At 47.0% G+C, this 20,326-nt stretch overlaps 1 protein-coding gene across 1 annotated transcript; it reads right to left on the bottom strand.

The window, feature by feature from the left end:
• Positions 1–4,816: 4,816 nt before the first annotated feature.
• On the bottom strand, positions 4,817–18,867 carry LOC149470522 (uncharacterized). Its single transcript, XM_089662793.1, has 2 exons — positions 18,748–18,867; positions 4,817–6,369 (listed from the first exon to the last, which is right to left on the bottom strand). The coding sequence occupies exon 2, from the start codon at positions 6,048–6,050 to the stop codon at positions 5,172–5,174; it is 879 nt and encodes a 292-aa protein (XP_089518919.1). The 5' UTR covers positions 6,051–6,369; positions 18,748–18,867; the 3' UTR covers positions 4,817–5,171.
• Positions 18,868–20,326: the final 1,459 nt, after the last annotated feature.

Below are 20,326 nucleotides of genomic sequence, written 5' to 3'. Positions count from 1 at the left end.
ATTTTAGGGCGCTCCTTCCACACAAGAAGCAATATCATCTGGAAGGACTAGGAATCCATTGGACCAATGGGGATTAAACATTCTGCAATACATTGAGACACCATGAAATGTTACTGGCCTGTGATTGGCTCTCCTATTGTTAGTGAAGTGAGACTCCCCTTGTCGGTGTCATTAATGGAAGTTAAGAAACCATGTGAAATCTTTCTTCCAAATTCAAAAAGCTGACCCCCTTGGATAGGTACCCATCCTACTATTCCTGACATGAGTTTGTAGTCCCTGCTACTACAGGAAACATGCGGGCGATCATTTACACCTTTTACAGCAGGACAGTAAATATCAGAACACAATTCAAACATCAGACCAACAGCAGGAAGTCTGCTAACTGAATGTGTAATGCAATCTGTCATTAGCATTCCCAGAGTTCCCTCTGCAACATAGTTGTATCAGCTGTTGGTCCTGTCTGTAGATCTGTTATTTTCCCACCTTCTGTAACAGGGTGACAACCCTGATCATTCTGCAGGAACATTACACAGCAGCGTTGTCACCCTGTACAGGGAAGTCTTAGATAGATTATAAGTAAGAGACACAACAAGTAAAGCCCAACTTCAGCTAACGCTTCTACAGCAGTTACAGCAACAGGTTCTCTATAAGGTCCAACCCCCCATATGAATGACAACTGACAGTTGTGAGCACCCCCAGCAGTGTTATAGGATTTGCCCCAATCCCTCCAACTGCCATTTTTGCCAAAATGCTTGGCCTTCTACAGGAAGTAGAAAAAAAATGATCTACTGGGAAAGTCAACTAAAAATGTTACAAGGGGAGACTCGGAAAAACAAAAACTGCTGTGCTAATGACAGATTGCACCATTTATGTAATTATTATTATTATACAGTATTTATAAAGCGCCAATACTTTGCTCAGAGCTGTACATTACAAAGGGGGACAGAACATGTGACAGAACAATAACAATACAATGCAAAACATGAGGGGATCGAGGGCACTGCTCTTTCGAGCTTACAATCTAGGAGGGGGGGATAGTGGTACAGGAGGAAATAGCTGTGGGGGATGGAGTGGTAGGAAGAGTGGAGGAGGTTGGCGGGGTGTGTGGTAGGCTTCCCTGAAGAGGTGGGTTTTCAGGGTGCGTCTAAAGGAGAGGAGAGTAGGTGATAATCTGATGGGTTGGGGCAGGGAGTTCCAGAGGATGGGTGACACCTTGGAGAAGTCCTGGAGGCGGGCATGGGAGGAGGAGACCAGGGAACTAGAGAGAATGAGGTCTTGTGAGGAGCGGAGTGTGCGTGTTGGGTGGTACTTGGATATTAGGTCGGTGATGTAGTACGGGGCAGTATGGTGGACAGCTTTGTACGTCAGTGTTAGGATTTTGAATTTGATCCGTTGCGCAATCGGAAGCCAGTGGAGGGATTGGCAGAGGGGGGTGGCAGAGAGGGAGCGGTTGGAAAGGTGAATGAGTCTGGCAGCCGTATTCAGGATCGACTGAAGCGGGGATAGCCAGCGGCGAGGCAGGCCAGTGAGGAGGGAGTTGCAGTAGTCGAATCGTGATATGATGAGGGAGTGGATGAGCTGTTTAGTGGTTTCTGGAGTTAGGAACGTGCGGATTTTGGAGATGTTGGGAGGTGGAGTCTGCATGAGTTTGTTAGTGATTGGACATGGGGCTGGAAGGATAGGTTGGAGTCCAGAATGACACCAAGTACTCTGGCCTGTGGGGCGGGTTTGATGGTGGCGTTGTTGGATGTGATGGAGAAGTCAATGGGGGGTGGTGTCCGGGCTGTGGGGAAGACAAGAAACTCGGTTTTGGAGAGGTTCAGTTTAAGGAAGTGGAGTGACATCCAGTCTGATATGTCGCTCAGTAGCCTAGTGATTGGGACGGAGACCGAGGGGGTGAGGTGGGGGGTTGAGAGAGAGATTTGTGTGTCGTTGGCATAGAGGTGGTAGTTGAAGCCATGAGAGTGTATGAGTTGGCCAAGGGAGGAGGTGTAGATGGAGAAGAGCAGGGGCCGAGGACAGAGCCTTGAGGGACCCCAACAGAGAGGGGGAGTGAGGGGGAGGTGGTAGCATTATAGGTAATGCTGAAAGAGCGTTGTAACAGGTAGGATGAGAGCCAGGAGAGAGCAGAATCTCTGAGGAGTGTAGTTTTTTGAGGAGGATGGGGTGGTCGACTATGTTGAAGGCGGCAGAGAGGTCAAGGAGTAGGAGCACTGAATAGTGGCCATTAGCTTTGGCGGTTAGCAGGTCGTTGGAGAGTTTGAGTAAGGCAGTTTCGGTGGAGTGTAGGGGATGGAAGCTGGACTGTAGTGGATCGAGGAGGTTGTTGTCATTGAGGTGAGAGCATAGGCGGGTGTAGACGAGGCGCTCGAGGAGTTTAGATGTAAATGGGAGCAGGGAGATTGGTCTGAGGTTGTTCGGGTCATTGGGGTCCAGGGAGGGCTTTTTAAGTATGGGGGTGATGTGTGCATGTTTCAGAGTGGATGGGAAAGTGCTGGAGGAGAGGGAGAGATTAAAGATGTGGGTGAGGGAGCGTAGGATGGAGGGGGAGGGAGGTCGTAGGAGTTGTGAGGGGATAGGGTCGAGGGGGCAGGTGGTGAGGCGGGCATCAGAGAGGATCTTGGAGACTTCCTCGATGGTAGTAAGGTCAAAGGTGCAGAGTTTTGGGGGGGTTTCAGTATGAGGAATGTAGGATGGGGTGGAAGTGGAGGTCAGAGCAGTGGTGGGGCCGTGGGAGAGGGGTTATGAGGGGTAGTTGAGTGAGGGGGAATGGGGTTGGAGGGAGTTTGAGCAGCGACAAAGTCCCTGCAGGTTATGTCGAGGGGGAGGGGGGATGAGGGGGTAGCTGTGTGAAAGGGGACAGATTGAGAGGGCGTGTGAGTTGTGGCAATGTCCTTGCGAATTGTGTCAATCTTGTTTTTGAAGTGATTGGCAATCTCAAGGGCAGTGAGTGAGGTGTTGGGTGGAGGTGGGGGTGGCAAGAGTAGAGAGTTAAAGGTGGAGAAGAGTCGGCAAGGATTGGAGGAGAGGGCCTTGATGAGGGTCAGGAAGTAGGCTTGTTTGGCTGCGTGGAGGGAGGAGGTGTAGCTGTGGAAGGCATATTTGTAGCGGGTGAAGGCTTGTTGGGATTTGGTTTTGCGCCATAGTCGCTCCAGGGCACGACTGTGTCGTTTGAGGGTTTTGGTGTGATCAGTCTGCCAGGGCTGGAGCGGTCGGTGTCTGATGTTGCATGTGGTTAAAGGCGCTAGTGAGTCAAGGGCTGTTGACAGCGTGTTGTTGTAGGCAGTCATAGCCAAGTCGGGGCAAGACAGGGGGAGGATGCTGTCATGGAGTTGATCAGCTGCAGAGTGGAGGGAGGCAGGGTTAAGGTTGCGGAGGTTACGGCTGGTAGTAGTGTGACATTTGGAGGGGTAGGCATTGGAGGACGAGAAGATAGAGAAGGTAATCAGGTTGTGGTCAGAGAGAGGGAAGGGGGTGTTAGTGAGGTTGTGGGGAGCGCAGCGGTTGGAGAAGACTAGATCAAGGATATTACCATTTGAGTGGGTGGTGGATTGTATGCACTGCGCAAGTGCAAAGGAGGAGGTTAAGTGGAGGAGATGGGATGTGTCCAGGTTGTCAAGGTAGACAGGGATGTTGAAATCCCCAAGGATGATGGTGGGTAGCTCACAGGAGAGGAAGAAGGGTAGCCAGGAGGAAAAGTCTACCAGGAAGCGGGATATGGATCCAGGAGGCCGGTATATCACAGCAATCTTCAGGGGGGTTGGGGAGAATAGTCAGACGTAGTGGGCCTCGAAGGAGGGGAAGGATTGGGAGGGGGGTTTGGGAGGACTCGGAAGGTGCTCTGCGGTGACAGGAGCAGACCAACCCCACCACCTTTACGACCGTTAGGCCTGGGTGAGTGGGTCCAGGTGAGACCTCCGTAGGAGAGTGCAGCAGGGGAGGTAGAGTCAGTGGGCTGGATCCAGGTTTCTGTGATCGCTAGGAGGTTGAGGGAGCGGGAAATGTAATGATTGATTTTGTCCATGGTAGTGCCAATGTCCTAACGTTTCCAGAGACAAGAAGTGCTCTTTGAAAACTTTACCCTAAAGAGAGACCTGTCCTTTCATAGACATGAAATTGAACCGCAATTGGAGGGGTTTCAGTCCCCAGAAGTGACAGGAATATGACCGCACAGGTAGAACTTTGTAAGTTCAGATCTCTTGCAGTTGTGCTGTGTGAATATTCTAAGGAGATGAGTAATATCTGGACAGAGGAAGAAGACAACAATAAAATTCATTCTTCACCTGATGGTATCCCTGAGACTTTCAGCAAAACCAGATGGAACACAAGTGGGCAGCTGAACTTAAATGGTACTGTTGAATGCATCCCATAAACAGCAGAAAATCAGTGTTGGAAGCCTTCTGGCTGCTTAGGGAGTTTCTTTTTCACTGACCAGAGACTTCATCTTGGGTGTTCAAGCTACAGACCTACCTGCAAAACTGTCATCTATGAGAGGAGATGAAACATGGAAAGGAAGCATTGATCATGGGAGAGGAGGTGGAACATGTAATGAGAGATGTGGAGAAGGTGGACTTAGCTGGAGCCCTTAACCCTGGCTGATGATATATCAATAGTCAGAAGAACCTGGAATGGACTCTCCCACTGAGGCTTCAGAGGCTTGGTAAGATACAATTGGACCCCATCCTAGTCTCAGGTACTGAGGCAGTGTTGGTCATGTAGTAGCTCAGGATCTGGCAATGAAAAAAACATTTGGAACACATTTGGAACATCTCAGTTGGTGAATGATGAAAATGCATTACATGTTTAGTCAAAGCTCCTTATAAAATAAAGATGAGAACCAAGAGGGAAACAGTTCAGTCATTGGTGCTTATCTAAAAAAATGTCAAAAGGTAAAATATTCACAGACCTTCTAGTTGTGTTTCTGATGGACATAATCACTAAACACAATGCACTCAGTCATTACATTCCAGTTTGTTTTTTAGAGTAACATTTTAACTTTTCACTGCTTCTCTAGCTTGTGGGATGAAATTGGGGCTGTGAAACTAATGGGACATTGGACACTACTTTAATATCCCTTTTCTTCTTCTGTGCAGCTGAAATGTGTGAATCCTCTGATGATATATTATCCCAGCATTAACTGTAAAAGCTTTGTCCCATTCAGCATGTCAGCATTAAAATGGCTTCTTTCTAATGTGAATCCTCTGGTGTGTGACAAGGTTTGACTTCACTGTAAAAGCTTTGCTACATTCTGAACACTGATATGGCTTCTCTCCAGTGTGAATCCTCTGGTGTCTGATAAGATGTGACTTCTCTGTAAAAGCTTTGCCACATACAAGACACTGATGTGGCTTCTCTCCAGTGTGAATCCTCTGGTGTGTGATAAGATTTGACTTCTGTGTAAAAGCTTTGTCACATTCAGAACACTGATATGGTTTCCCTCCAAAGTGAACCCTCTGGTGTTTGATAAGATCTGACTTCTGTGTAAATGCTTTGTCACATTCTGAACAATGATATGGCTTCTCTCCAGTGTGAATCCTCTGGTGTGCGATAAGATGTGACTTCTTTGTAAAAGCTTTGTGACATTCAAAACATTGATATGGCTTCCCTCCAGTGTGAACCCTCTGGTGTGTGATAAGGTGTGACTTCTTTGTAAAAGCTTTGTCACATTCAGAACACGGATATGGTATCTCTCCAGTGAGAATCCTCTGGTGTATGAGAAGATGTGATTTCTGTGTAAAAGCTGTATTATATTCAGAACACTGATATGGCTTCTCTCTAACGTGAATCATCTGGTGTTTAATAAGACTTGAATTCTGTGTAAAAGCTTTATCACATTCAGAACACAGATATGGCTTCTCTCCAGTGTGAACCCTCTGGTGTCTGATAAGTTGTGACTTCCTTGTAAAAGCTTTGTCACATTCAGAACACTGATGTGGCTTCCCTCCAGTGTGAATCCTCTGGTGTGTGATAAGATATGACTTCTGTGTAAACTCTTTGCCACATTCAGAACATTGATATGACTTCTCTCCAGTGCTATGTTTTGCCTCCATTGTAAAACGTTCAAGCAAGAAATAGTTTGAAATTATTTCTCTTATGTATACTGGGGTTGGACTTTATTGTAAAGCCATTGTCACTTCCAGAACACTGAAATGACTTCTCTCTTGTCCTCTGAGGCTGGATCAATGTTGAAGAGGATCCAAAACCTTTATGACTTTTAGAACGTGGATAAGACTTGTGTCCTGTATGAATCCTCCAGTGAACTGCAATAAAGACTTTCAGTCAATTAGGACAACCATATGTCTTGTTTCCATGTGACTTAGTTGTATTTAGGAAGACCAACATGACCGAAAACTTGGTTCATCCATCCACCTGCATAAAATATAAATAAATATCAGAATTCTATATAAAGGACTAAATAAAGGTTCTGTTAATTATTAAAAATGTATCTTATGCATAGAAAGAATATGTACAGCAAGATATCATTTTTTAATCAAATATATTTTATCAAGAAAGTTTATAAGTGCGCACAGTATTCCCAACATTCAGCCCAGACAATGGAGTCATACATTCTCACGTATAGGTGGTTCTGGCACTGTTACAGATCATACAGAACAATAACTTGCTTTGTCTATGGTGTCACTTTTACGTTTTATAAACAAATGAACAGAGAAAAGAAGAAACAACCTAGAACGATTCAGCTGTACACGGCAAGTAACTCCCCCAGTACCTACATAGATAGCAGACACCAATCAATGGGGCCCGTGTCTACCCCAAGTATTGGTCTGTAAAGTAGTTACCATTTAGTAGGATGGAACTGGCTCGGTCCTTTTTTTTGCGGCTAAGGAAGTTAAACCTGTAAAGGTCTCTGAAGAATTACCTGGGGGGAGCAAGACCCAAAATATCCAGCCAGATCTGCCAGAGAGACATACAGTATCTCACAGAAGTGAGTCCACCCCTCACATTTTTGTAAATATTTGATTCTCTCTTTTCATGTGACAACACTGAAGAAATGACACTTTGCTACAATGTGACGTAGTCAGTGTACAGCTTGTATAACATGGAAATTTGCTGTCCCCTCAAAATAACGCAACACACCGCCATTAAAATCTAAGCCGAAGGCAACAAAAATGAATCCACCCCCTAAGTGAAAATGTCCAAATTTGGGCCCAAAGTATCAATATTTTGTGTGGCCGCCTTTGTTTTCCAGCACTGCCTTAACCCTCTTGGGCATGGAGTTCACCAGAGCTTCACAGGTTGTACTGGAGTCCTCTTCCACTCCTCCATGATATCATGAAGCTGGTGGATGTTAGAGACCTTGCGCTCCTCCACCTTCCATTTGAGGATGCCCCACAGATGCTCAATAGGGTTTAGGTCTGGAGACATGCTTGGCCAGTCCATCACCTTTCCCCTCAGCTTCTTTAGCAAGGCAATGGTGGTCTTGGAGGTGTGTTTGGGGTCGTTATCATGTTGGAATACTGCCCTACGGCCCAGTCTCCAAAGGGAGGGGATCATGCTCTGCTTCAGTATGTCACAGTATGTGTTGGCATTCATGGTTCTCTCAATGAACTGTAGCCCCCCAGTGCCGGCAGCACATATGCAGCCTCAGACCATGACACTCTCACCACCATGCTTGACTGTAGGCAAGACACACTTGTCTTTGTACTCCTCACTTGGTTGCCGCTACACACGTTTGACACCATCTGAACCAAATCAGTTTACATTGGTGTCATCAGACCACAGGACATGGTTCCAGTAATCCATGTCCTTAGTCTGCTTGTCTCCAGTAAACTTCAGGCTTTCTTGTGCATTATCTTTAGAAGAGGCTTTCTTCTGGGATGACAGACATGCAGATCAATTTGATGCAGTGTGAGGCAGTTGGTCTGAGCAGTGACAGGCTGACCCCCCCAACCCCTTCAACCTCTGCAGCAATGCTGGCAGCACTCATAAGTCTATTTCCCAAAGACAACCCCTGGATATGACGCTGAGCACGTGCACTTAACTTCTGTGGTCAACAATGGTGAGGCCTGTTCTGAGTGGAACCTGTCCTGTTAAACTGCTGTATGGTCTTGGCCACTGTAATGCAGCTCAGTTTCAGGGTCTCGGCAATCTTCTTATAGCCTAGGCCATCTTTATGTAGAGCAACAATTCTTTTTTTTTTCAGATCCCCAAAGAGTTCTTTGCCATGAGGTGCCATGTTGAACTTCCAGTGACCAGTATAAGAGAGTGAGAGCGATAACACCAAATGTAACTCACCTGCTCCCAATTCACACCTGAGACCTTGTAACACTAACAAGTCACATGACACCGGGGAGGGAAAATGGGTAATTGGGCCCAATTTGGACCTTGTCACTTAGGGGTGGACTCACTTTTGTTGTCAGCAGTTTAGACATCAATGGCGGTGTATTGAGTTATTTTGTGGGGACAGCAAAGTTACATTTTATACAAGCTGTACACTCACTATGACACATTATAGCAAAGGGTCATTTCTTCAGTGTTGTCACATGAAAAGTGAGAATCAAATATTTACAAAAATGTCAGGGGGGACTTACTTCTGTGAGATACTGTACATCCCCTGGGGGAATTACGATGTCGGTAAGTTAGTTTTTCATGTATTAATGTGGAGTTCACCTGCTCAGTCCACTGTGGTCTTATGGGAGTATGAGGTGATACCCAGAATTGTGCTATTAGTTTATGGGCAATCAGGGGCGGACTGACAACTCATGGGGCCCCCGGGCAATAGGGGATCATGGGGCCCCTGTGTCCTTGCCCAAACTCTAAAAAGTCTATGAAAAAGGGGCATCTTGTGGGGCCCCCTACTGACCCTGGGCCCACGGGCAGTGCCCAAGTTTCCAAATGGTCAGTCCACCCTTGTGGGCAATATACAGCAGCCTCACTATTGCTATATGACTTGGATGTGTAAATAATTATTGTCAATTTTTATTAGAATAGGTAGGCGCTACATACAACCTTTAGATGATATAATTGTGCAATTGGTAGGGACTATTAATTCTTAAAGTCCCTGTGTGCAACCCTCCAATTGTGCATAAATAACCAAATATGCAAAAATGATGTTCTCATAACAAATTTCAGGACAGTTGTGTATAAATGACATAAAAAATAAAATATAAAAAATATAAGTCCATAAATTAAGTTCAAAGTGACACTCCTTGTGGCTTCTTTAGCCTGTGGCCCAAACCGGACAGGAAAAAAGATTGTGACTGTAATCTTCACCGTGTGCCAACAGGAGTAATGAATACAGATTGCTCACTCACCAGATCCTTTGACCCCAATCAAGGTGGTCAGATGTGCTTTTGGTCATATAGGAGACCATCCTAATTAGGGACAGCTTCACAGTATTTAACCAGTTCCCATTGCCACTATAGCCGAAGGAATGGCTACAGCACGGTTGTGTAAACCTGGGACGATGTCCATGGACATCATTCCAGGACATGCCTCCTGTGCATCCCCAGCGGAGTGGACCCGGCCTCTCTGGTGATTGTGGACACAGCTGATCATGGGGTATGGTAAACGGCCAATCACAGTGGCCTTTTACCACTTTATCAGCTGTGTCCAATGACACAGTTATCACCGGGTAAATACAGCGTGTGGAAAGTACTGTCGAGAACCGGCAATTATCACCGAAGGGATCGGCACTTATCAGGGCACTGATGATCAGTGCCGCCTGTAGCAATCGTGCACACTGAGATGGACGCGGTCTTCCATCTTTTTAAGAATCTTCCATGCTGTATCATCTCTCACTCCCAAAATCAGCTTCCCTCCTCTGATTTCCCCCCTCCCTAAGGAATGTGGTCGGTGTGTGTTTGCAGAGATCACAGGCAACAGACTCATTGGGAGGGTGTCATGGCTATAAACCTCACTAGCTAGGTGCCCCTCTGTCTGTGAAACTCTTGCGAGAAGGGCTTCTAGAGCCATAAACCAAGTCCTTCACTGAGTTCAAAGACATTCCAGATAAGTCATAAACTAGACACCACATTCAACATCCATTTCCCCCTATGATTACATATCTTGGATTATGAAAGACTTACACAAACATGAAGCACATATTCGGATGGCTCATGTCAAGACAAATCACCTGGTATTTTATACCCCCTAGCTGGCATACACAGGAGAGTAGAAAATTATATCTCCTTAACCATTCAAGCAGTTCTCATATTTCATATGTAGACGTTCAGCCGGTGATTCTGAGTATTAATCTACTAGTAGCAAGGCTGCTAAATGCACCGATAAGTTATGAACCATTATTATTATTATTATTATTATACAGTATTTATAAAGTGCCAATAGTTCGCTCAGCGCTGTACATTACAAAGGGGGACAGAACATGTGACAGAACAATACCAATACAATGCAAAACATGAGGGGATTGAGGGCCCTGCTCTTTCGAGCTTACAATCTAGGAGGGAGGGGATGGTGGCACAGGAGTAGAAAGCTGTGGGGGATGGAGTGGTAGGAAGAGTGGAGGAGGTTGGCAAGTTAGCAGGGGGTGGGGTAGGCTTCCCTGAAGAGATGGGTTTTCAGGGTGCGCCTAAAGGAGAGGAGAGTAGGTGATAATCTGATGGGTTGGGGCAGGGAGTTCCAGAGGATGGGTGACACCCTGGAGAAGTCCTGGAGGCAGGCATGGGAGGAGGAGATAAGGGAGCTAGAGAGGAGGAGGTCTTGTGAGGAGCGGAGTGTACGGTTTGGGTGATATTTAGAGATAAGATTGGATATGTAAATTGGGAACTAGAGAGAAGGAGCTCTTGTGAGGAGCGGAGTGTGCGTGTTGGGTGGTACTTGGATATTAGGTCAGTGATGTAGTTCGGGGCAGTATGGTGGACAGATTTGTACGTCAGTGATAGGATTTTGAATTTGATACGTTGCGCAATCGGAAGCCCGTGGAGGGATTGGCAGAGGGGGGTGGCGGAGATGGAGCGGTTGGAAAGGTGAATGAGTCTGGCTGCCGTATTCAGGATCGACTGAAGCGGGGATAGCCAGCGGCGAGGCAGGCCAGTGAGGAGGGAGTTGCAGTAGTCGAGTCGTGATATGATGAGGGAGTGGATGAGCTGTTTAGTGGTTTCTGGGGTTAGGAACGTGCGGATTTTGGCGATGTTGCGGAGGTGGAGTCTGCACGAGTTTGGTAGTGATTGGACTTGGGGCTGGAAGGATAGGTTGGAGTCCAGAATGACACCAAGTACTCTGGCCTGCGGGGCGGGTTTGATGGTGGCATTGTTGGACATGATGGAGAAGTCAATGGGGGGTGGTGTCTGGGTTGGGGGGGGGGGACAAGAAACTTGGTCTTGGAGAGGTTCAGTTTAAGGAAGTGGAGTGACATTCAGTCAGATATGTTGCTCAGTAGGTGTGTGATTCAGGCGGAGACCGAGGGGGTGAGGTGGAGGGTTGAGAGATAGATTTGTGTGTCGTCGGCATATAGGTGGTAGTTGAAGCCGTGAGAGTGTATGAGTTGGCCAAGGGAGGAGGTGTAGATGGAGAAGAGAAGGAGCCCGAGGACGGAGCCTTGAGGGACCCCAACAGAGAGGGGGAGTAGGGGACATCAAATGTGAGGATTTTTGGTCATAGCTTGGGTCTCCACCTACAACTCCCTCCCCAAATGAGGCAATTGGTTTACTGCTCCAGGGAGACACCCTGTGGAGTTGCTAGAAAAAGCTAAGTGGAGTTGAAAGAAGTTGAAGAATCTCCCTGTTTTAACATTGGAACAGACAGTGGGAAATAAGAAATCCTTTTGCTCTGAAACCTGATCTGCTTAACCCAGGATGTGTGGCAAGTACTTTATCCCTCTAAACTTCTCTCTGTTATCTCTTTGCTGTGCTGTTGTTCTCTGTATATTTATATTTATATATATATATATATATATATACACATACGTACGTATATATATATATATATATATATATATATATATATAGGCTACATCTTTTTCTGTAAATATTTTTATTGCACCCTTTTGACCTTTTAGTAGTAAATCTTACTTTCTGAAAGTGTTGAACTGTTTCTAAAGCCCTTTAATGCAAACTACGAATTCCTGCCTCTGAAGAACGCTACTGTGTGGGTGTTTTAAACTTCGGTATATCTCTGCCTGCAGTGACAGTGGTATACCGACGATTATTCAAACATCATAGTGTTATTGCTGATATTGCTAAGTTTTCTCTTTCTCTGTACAAAAAGGAGGTGATGGCAGTGTGAAGGGTTAATTGCGTAACTAACCTGACCCAGTAACAATTGCTCCCAGGCTGCAGATACAGATTGTGGTCCATTAGCTGGAAAATCTTTGTGCAGAGTGCAGCTGGGTGTGTGTGATGGGAGTGACTTTTGGGGGTGGGGGGACCCCTGTGTCAGCTCATGTTCCCTTCATTATGTTTAACCCACCCTGTGCCTGTTAAGGGGTACAGGGTGTGAATGTGAATGTCATAGTATTATGTATTGGTGTGGACATTGTTCCTTGTTCTCTGCCATGTGGATGTCCATTGTTCTCTGCCATGTGCTGCATCCCATTGTTCTGTGTCTTGGTTGGGTGGGGGTGTTTCATGTAGCCCTTCCCACTGATGGGGCGGGCTGATGATGTCTATTTCCTGCATGATCAGCAGGTGGTGTCCGGGGATTTGTGTTCGGACAGGGAAGCTGCCATATAACGGAAATACCCAAGTGAGGTCTGGGTCCAGTTCCGTTACATTGGTGGCAAGCGGTGGGATTGTGCTTCCAAGCTGTGCAATGGTACGCAGAGCAGGAATATTTAGGGGTCTCGACAGAGTGCTCTCCTGAGGGACATGAGTTTGGTGGCCCTGGATTGCTATGGGAGAGCCTTACAGATCATTTTGTGTTTGGTGATGAAGGAGAACCTACCCTGGAGGAGTTGTGAGAAGACAGAGAGGCTATGTTCGGTCTCACAGGGGTCTCAGAGCTTGAGCCAGATCTGGAATACCTGCTGAAGAAAGAACTGCATCTGGGAAGGGCATACAGGCAACTGCTAAAAAATGCTCGACAGCATGCCCAAGAATCGGCAGTGGAAATTCCAGAGACTGGGGATTTGATAGACTTTTCTGCTGAAGAGGAACCAGCAGAAAAGCTGGCAACAGAGCCAAACATTTCTGACCTCTGCCCAAAACAATCAGCATCCGCAGGAGCTACAGGAAGAGGATGCAATCAGTGCCTCACTACAATAGCTTGAGCTGATGTCCGTGGATGGGACTTCGGTCTCCACTGACACAACCCCAGAAAAGGGTCTGGCATTGGGACAGGAGGATGTCAGCCTTACTTTGCGAACACTGGGGGATGTCCATCAAGTCAAAGTGGATGAGACTACAGTCACCACCTGGATACCCCAGGGATGCTGGGCAGTCGGCCCAGATACCCAACAGCATGATGGAGTTGGCCCAGCCACCCTGTCTTCTCTCCAGCGTCTGAGAGGACTTCAGGGAGAAGGACCAGTCCGTACTTCTCCCCAGCAGTGGGTATGTTCTACGGGAGAGGCAGAGGTTGGCTGGGTGAGTAATGCTTGGTGTGTGACAATTTGTTTGGGGTACTGTGTGGGTGCCGGCATTGTGGGACTGGAAGTACAGATTAACTTCAGAGTCCACCCATCTGGGATTTACTCCTGCGTTAGTCTCCTGTCGAAAGGGGAGATATGTGACGGGAGTGACTTTTGGGGGTGGGGGGACCCCTGTGTCAGCTCATGTTCCCCTCATTATGTTTAACCCACCCTGTGTCTGTTAAGGGGGACAGGGTGTGAATGTGAATGTCATGGTATTGTGTATTGGTGTGGGGATTGTTCACTGCCACGTGGTTGTCCATTGTTCTCTGCCATGTGCTACATCCCATTGTTTTGTGTCTTGGTTGGGTGGGGGGGCGATTCTTGTAGCCCTTCCCATTGATGGGGTGGGCTGATGACGTGTTTCCTGTTCCTGGTTGTGTTTCCCCGCCCTGTGTATATATCTTGTGTTTGTGTAAAAATAAAGGAGTTGACTTCCTGTCTTAGGAAGAGTCGGGTGCTGTCTATTTACTGCAGGATCAGCGGGTGGTGTCCGGGGATTTGTGTTCGGACAGGGAAGCTGCAGTACAACAGAAAATACCCAAGTGCGGTCTGGGTCCGGTTCCGTTACAGTGTGGCATTGTTACGCACGTGACAATGCGGTTTTAGATTGGCTAATCCTTCGGTCACGAGTTTGGTGAGAAGGGCTGGGGTCCGACGCCATGATCGTCACACCACCCACCTGTGCCTCCCACCTGTGCCCATCATTGCCACCCACCTGTGCCCATCAGTGCCACTCTGCAGTGCCACCCACCTGTGTCCATCAGTGCCACTCTGCAGTGCCACCCACCTGTGCCCTGCAGTGCTGCCTATCAGTGCCTCCTATCAGTGCTCTTCAGTCCTTCCTATCCGTGCCACCTCGTCAGTGCTGCCTATCAGTGCAGCATCATCAACGCACATCAGTGAAGGAGAAAAATTACCTGTTTGTAAAATGTTATTATAGATATAAAGAAAATCTTTTATTTTTCAAATATTTTGCTCTTCTTTTATTTATAGCTCAAAAAATAAAAACACCCAGCGGCAAAGAAATATTTTTATAATTGGTAAATAATTATTGTGATACAAATCCCAAGATGCACTCCTCCAGATCCTGAGGAAGAGAAATAGAAATAGCCATAATATAATACTGGTAATATCTTTCCAGTATCAGAATAATTCTGGAAATCTCCAAAATGTGTATCAAATCCCCTACATCACCGCTACATTTGGGGCATAAGGGGGAATCCCTCCGGTCCCAACTGAACAACTGAGCTGGGCTCCTGTAAGTTCTATGTAAAAGAAATAACTGAGATAGTTTCTGTGAAGAGGACAGGGAGATGAGAGGTACGGAGGTCCAAATCTCCTCCCACTTCCTCTATGTCTATTTCCCATTTCCTTCTACATGGTAATTGGGCAGAGTCTTGGGTAAGAATGAAGACTGGAGTATATACCAGAGATCATGCCTTTCCTACTCGTACCATCCATCAATCCCTGGATCAGTCATGGCTCCTCAAGAACTAAAGTGGAGAGAGAAGCTTGAGCTGGAAGCACATGGTGCAGTTGTAGATATGTACAAAAAGGGACCCCTTGGTATGTTAACCACTTCAAGTCCGGACACTTTCACCCCCCTCCTGCCCTGGCCAATTCTCAGCTTTCAGCGCTGTCACACTTTGAATGACAATTATTCAGTCTTTGAACATTGAACCCAAATGAACACAAAACACATTCTGCTATATCTCCTGAGTATGGGGATATCACCTGTGTGATGCATAGATGGGTCCAAAATCCAAGCAACACATTTGGGTTTTCAAGGAGCATAAATTACACATCTACACTAATTTCATGACTACCAATCACATATTTGGCTGCCCAGAGCACCAGGACAGTGGAAACTCTCACAAAATGTCACCATTTTGGAAAGAAAAAACCCAATGTATTTTCTGAAGTGAATAGTAAGTTTATTTGGTCATTTTTCACCAACAGTTTTTTTGAAAATGCAGGAAAAAAAGGAAAATATTTATTTTTACACAAAGTTCTCAATTAATATGATATTTATAACAAACCTTCTAAGCGTACTTAGAAACATACTCCACAACACATTCTGCTACTCCTCTACAGTATGGGGACATCGCATGTGAGACTTTTCCACAGCCTAGCCACATAGGGGGACCAAAATCAAAAGCGCACAATCAGGCTCTCCGAGGGCATAAATTACACACCAAATTTCCTGACGACCTATCACATTTTTGAAGGCTCTGGGACACCACGACAGTGCAAACACCCACAAAATGACCCCATTTTGGCATCGTGAGTCTTTTGAAGACTTTTATATTGGCCTCCATGAGTGGTCAGAGAAAATAGCTTAGTGTATGATCACCTATAGCAGTCCCCAAATGTCAGGGTGGTACAAATACCTCCCAAATGTCAGGGCAGTACAAATCCCTCTCAAATGTCAGGACAGTGATCGGGGGCACTGTTACTGGTATGGGGGTGATTGGGGACACTGTAACCAGTGTGGGGGTGATCGGGGACGCTGTAACCGGTGTGGGGGTGATCGGGGAAACTGTAACCGCTGTCGGGGTGATCGGGGACCCTGTAACCGGTGTGGGGGTGATCGGGGACCCTGTAACCGGTGTGGGGGTGATCGGGGACCCTAGATATGCTTTCCAGCTGCAACATCATAGGAATCACAGAGCTAGACAACTCTATGTCCTTCAAAACTTGGCTCTCAATAGCCATGCTGTCACAGGCAGAGGTGATAAACAGGGTATGACAGTGATGGGTATGTACAGGAGAGGAGTGTGGAGGTATGACAGTGATCAGTATGTACAGGAGAGGAGTGTGGAGGTATGACAGTGATCGGTATGTACAGGAGAGGAGTACGGAGGTATGACAGTGATCGGTATGTACAGGAGAGGAGTACGGAGGTATGACAGTGATGGGTATGTACAGGAGAGGAGTACGGAGGTATGACAGTGATGGGTATGTACAGGAGAGGAGTGTGGAGGTATGACAGTGATGGGTATGTACAGGAGAGGAGTGTGGAGGTATGACAGTGATCGGTATGTACAGGAGAGGAGTGTGGAGGTATGACAGTGATCAGTATGTACAGGAGAGGAGTGTGGAGGTATGACAGTGATCGGTATGTACAGGAGAGGAGTACGGAGGTATGACAGTGATCGGTATGTACAGGAGAGGAGTACGGAGGTATGACAGTGATGGGTATGTACAGGAGAGGAGTACGGAGGTATGACAGTGATGGGTATGTACAGGAGAGGAGTGTGGAGGTATGACAGTGATGGGTATGTACAGGAGAGGAGTGTGGAGGTATGACAGTGATCGGTATGTACAGGAGAGGAGTGTGGAGGTATGACAGTGATGGGTATGTACAGGAGAGGAGTACGGAGGTATGACAGTGATCGGTATGTACAGGAGAGGAGTGTGGAGGTATGACAGTGATCGGTATGTACAGGAGAGGAGTGTGGAGGTATGACAGTGATGGGTATGTACAGGAGAGGAGTGTGGAGGTATGACAGTGATGGGTATGTACAGGAGAGGAGTGTGGAGGTATGACAGTGATCGGTATGTACAGGAGAGGAGTACGGAGGTATGACAGTGATCGGTATGTACAGGAGAGGAGTACGGAGGTATGACAGTGATCGGTATGTACAGGAGTACGGAGGTATGACAGTGATCGGTATGTACAGGAGAGGAGTACGGAGGTATGACAGTGATCGGTATGTACAGGAGAGGAGTACGGAGGTATGACAGTGATGGGTATGTACAGGAGAGGAGTACGGAGGTATGACAGTGATGGTTATGTACAGGAGAGGAGTACGGAGGTATGACAGTGATGGTTATGTACAGGAGAGGAGTACGGAGGTATGACAGTGATGGTTATGTACAGGAGAGGAGTACGGAGGTATGACAGTGATGGTTATGTACAGGAGAGGAGTACGGAGGTATGACAGTGATGGGTATGTACAGGAGAGGAGTACGGAGGTATGACAGTGATGGGTATGTACAGGAGAGGAGTACGGAGGTATGACAGTGATCGGTATGTACAGGAGAGGAGTACGGAGGTATGACAGTGATGGGTATGTACAGGAGAGGAGTGTGGAGGTATGACAGTGATGGGTATGTACAGGAGAGGAGTACGGAGGTATGACAGTGATGGGTATGTACAGGAGAGGAGTGTGGGAGGTATGACAGTGATCGGTATGTACAGGAGAGGAGTACGGGGGTATGACAGTGATGGGTATGTACAGGAGAGGAGTACGGAGGTATGACAGTGATGGGTATGTACAGGAGAGGAGTACGGAGGTATGACAGTGATGGGTATGTACAGGAGAGGAGTACGGAGGTATGACAGTGATGGGTATGTACAGGAGAGGAGTACGGAGGTATGACAGTGATTGGTATGTACAGGAGAGGAGTACGGAGGTATGACAGTGATGGGTATGTATAGGAGAGGAGTACGGAGGTATGACAGTGATCGGTATGTACAGGAGAGGAGTACGGAGGTATGACAGTTCCCAGGGAGGAGTATCTCAGGAAGGGTCTATACTCCACCATAACTCTGGTTCTCGGAGTGTCAGGTCCCAGCGGGTTCTCCTGGTGTCTCTCCTGTTATTCTGTCTCGGACACATCAGAGGAACATGGTGGGAGATCGGCCTGAATGTCCTTCCTAGGAGGGAATACCGGAGCCATTCTGAGGCCCATTTAATGGCCGGCAATGAGGAGGAAACCAACACTGAGAAGTAGATGCTGAGATATATACAGCACGGGGCAGCACAGTGGCTGAGTGGTTAGCACTTCCACCTGGCAGTACTCGGGTTGTTGGTTCAAATCCCAACCATGGCACCACCTGCCTGGAGTTTGCATGTTCTCCCTGTGCCTGCGTGGGTTTCTTCCAGGTATTCCGGTTTCCTCCCACACTACAGAGGCATGCTGGGAGATGAGTTCACTCCTGTCTAAGTTGTCCCTAGTATGTGTATGTATGAATGTGAGTTAGAGCCCTTAGATTGTACGCTCCTCGGGGGCGGGGACTGATGGGAATGTACAATATAGATGCAAACTGACGGCGCTATATAAGTACCTGGAATAAATAATAATAATACACCCAGATCATCGATGACGAGGAGGAAGGTTCGGTCACAGATGATTGGTCCGTCTATAGCAGGGACAGGAGCCGGGACCAGGAATAGGAGATCCACCTGACTTACCCGTGTGCTCTGACATGGAGAAGATCCCATGCTGGCCCTATGGTGGCCGTGTGTTCAGGATGGAGACCGACAATCACAGGACCTTCTGGAAGCCAATCTAAAATGGCTGAGAGGAGGAATGTGTTCCCGGGACAGGAAGTGAACCCAGACAGGAAGTGACTCCAGACAGATTTATACAGAGGCTGCAGTATGGAGAGCAGACACTAGATGGTGAAAAAGCTGAATAGCATAAAACAACAGGGAAAAGAACCTGAAAAACAAAAGACAATGGCGGCTCTTAAACTTCTATTATGAATTAAACACAGTTATCACATTACAGTGCAGAAGATTAGATCTTCGTCCTCCATTTTGTTGTAGCCCATCTGTCCCTCCTCCAGCGGCCATTTTCCCTTAGTCTGATATCAATGTTCTCGCAGTTATACACATCACATTGCAGTGGATTAGATCTTCCTCCTCCATTTTGTTGTAGCCCGCCTGTCCCCCCTCCGGTGGCCATTTTCCCTTAGTCTGATATGAATGCTGGCACATTTTGTCCCCTGATATTAGACATTAGCCGGGTGATTGTATACACACAGCGGGCAGATCTCAATCAATGTCACCCACTAGTCTATACTGTCACGGGGTTGGCCAGCCAATCATGTGGCTCCTATTCTGTCCTTCCAATGACCATTCCTAGTACATAGGACTCATCTTCCATACTACATTCATGATACAACAAGATGGAAGCTCCCAATATACAGAGAAAATCTCCCATAAAATACATAGAAATCACATCTGCCCTAAAGGGCCATAAACATAAGAAGATTGCCCCCGACGCCCCCAGATTCATCTACAATACTAGCCAAGGTGTCATTGGTCCCCCTAATACACGGACAGTACCTGTTTCATGTACAGGAATGAAGACAACACAAGGTGCTGGTGTGAGGAATCATGTTGTACAACAGAACTGCATCCAGGTCAGCATAGAACAGGAAGCAGGAAGTATAAGGCCATGCAATATTCCCGGATACAAGTCGGGTCACAGTATTTGCACAATGACTCTATAACGTCTCCCTTTTTTACATTCCATTCAAACCTTGTAAACAATGAAACTAAAACAGATCCTGAACAGTCTTGAACATGGCATGCTGTGTGACTGGTAGATACACTACAGATTGAGTCTATCTGGTGGTCTGGAAACTCGACCACTACGCAAGGCCACAGGGATTTTCCTGGGGGAATCCATTCAGCTCCAAAAGGTGTTGATAAGGAGCGACCCTCTTTCCTGGTTGGTGTGTTTGGCAGAGAAGAACTTGTCGGGATATGTGGCTGCATTATGTCATCCTCATTGTATCCCGATATGACAGCGGAGTTCTCTCTGCTTTGAGTATATGGTCCAGTAGGACTCGGGGCATTGAGCACCTCAGGAGGATCACGTGCAGGATGCTCATAGGCTTGTGCAGGGAATCGTTCTGCCCTTCGCAGGTCCACTCGATTGCGGCGGTAAAGACTGCCTTCTACATCCACAAGATATGATCGAGGAGCAACCCTCTGAACACAGGAACCCAGTCTCCAGCAACCGGTCCCGTCACCTGGAAGC

This window comes from Staurois parvus, unplaced genomic scaffold, assembly GCF_062004578.1.
Source record: "Staurois parvus isolate SC_StPar_1 unplaced genomic scaffold, SC_StPar_1.0 ptg000039l, whole genome shotgun sequence".
In the NCBI taxonomy this organism is placed as follows: Eukaryota; Metazoa; Chordata; class Amphibia; order Anura; family Ranidae; genus Staurois; species Staurois parvus.
The sequence above is the reverse complement of the archived record's forward strand: the minus strand, read 5'-3'. Positions and strand labels throughout refer to the sequence as shown.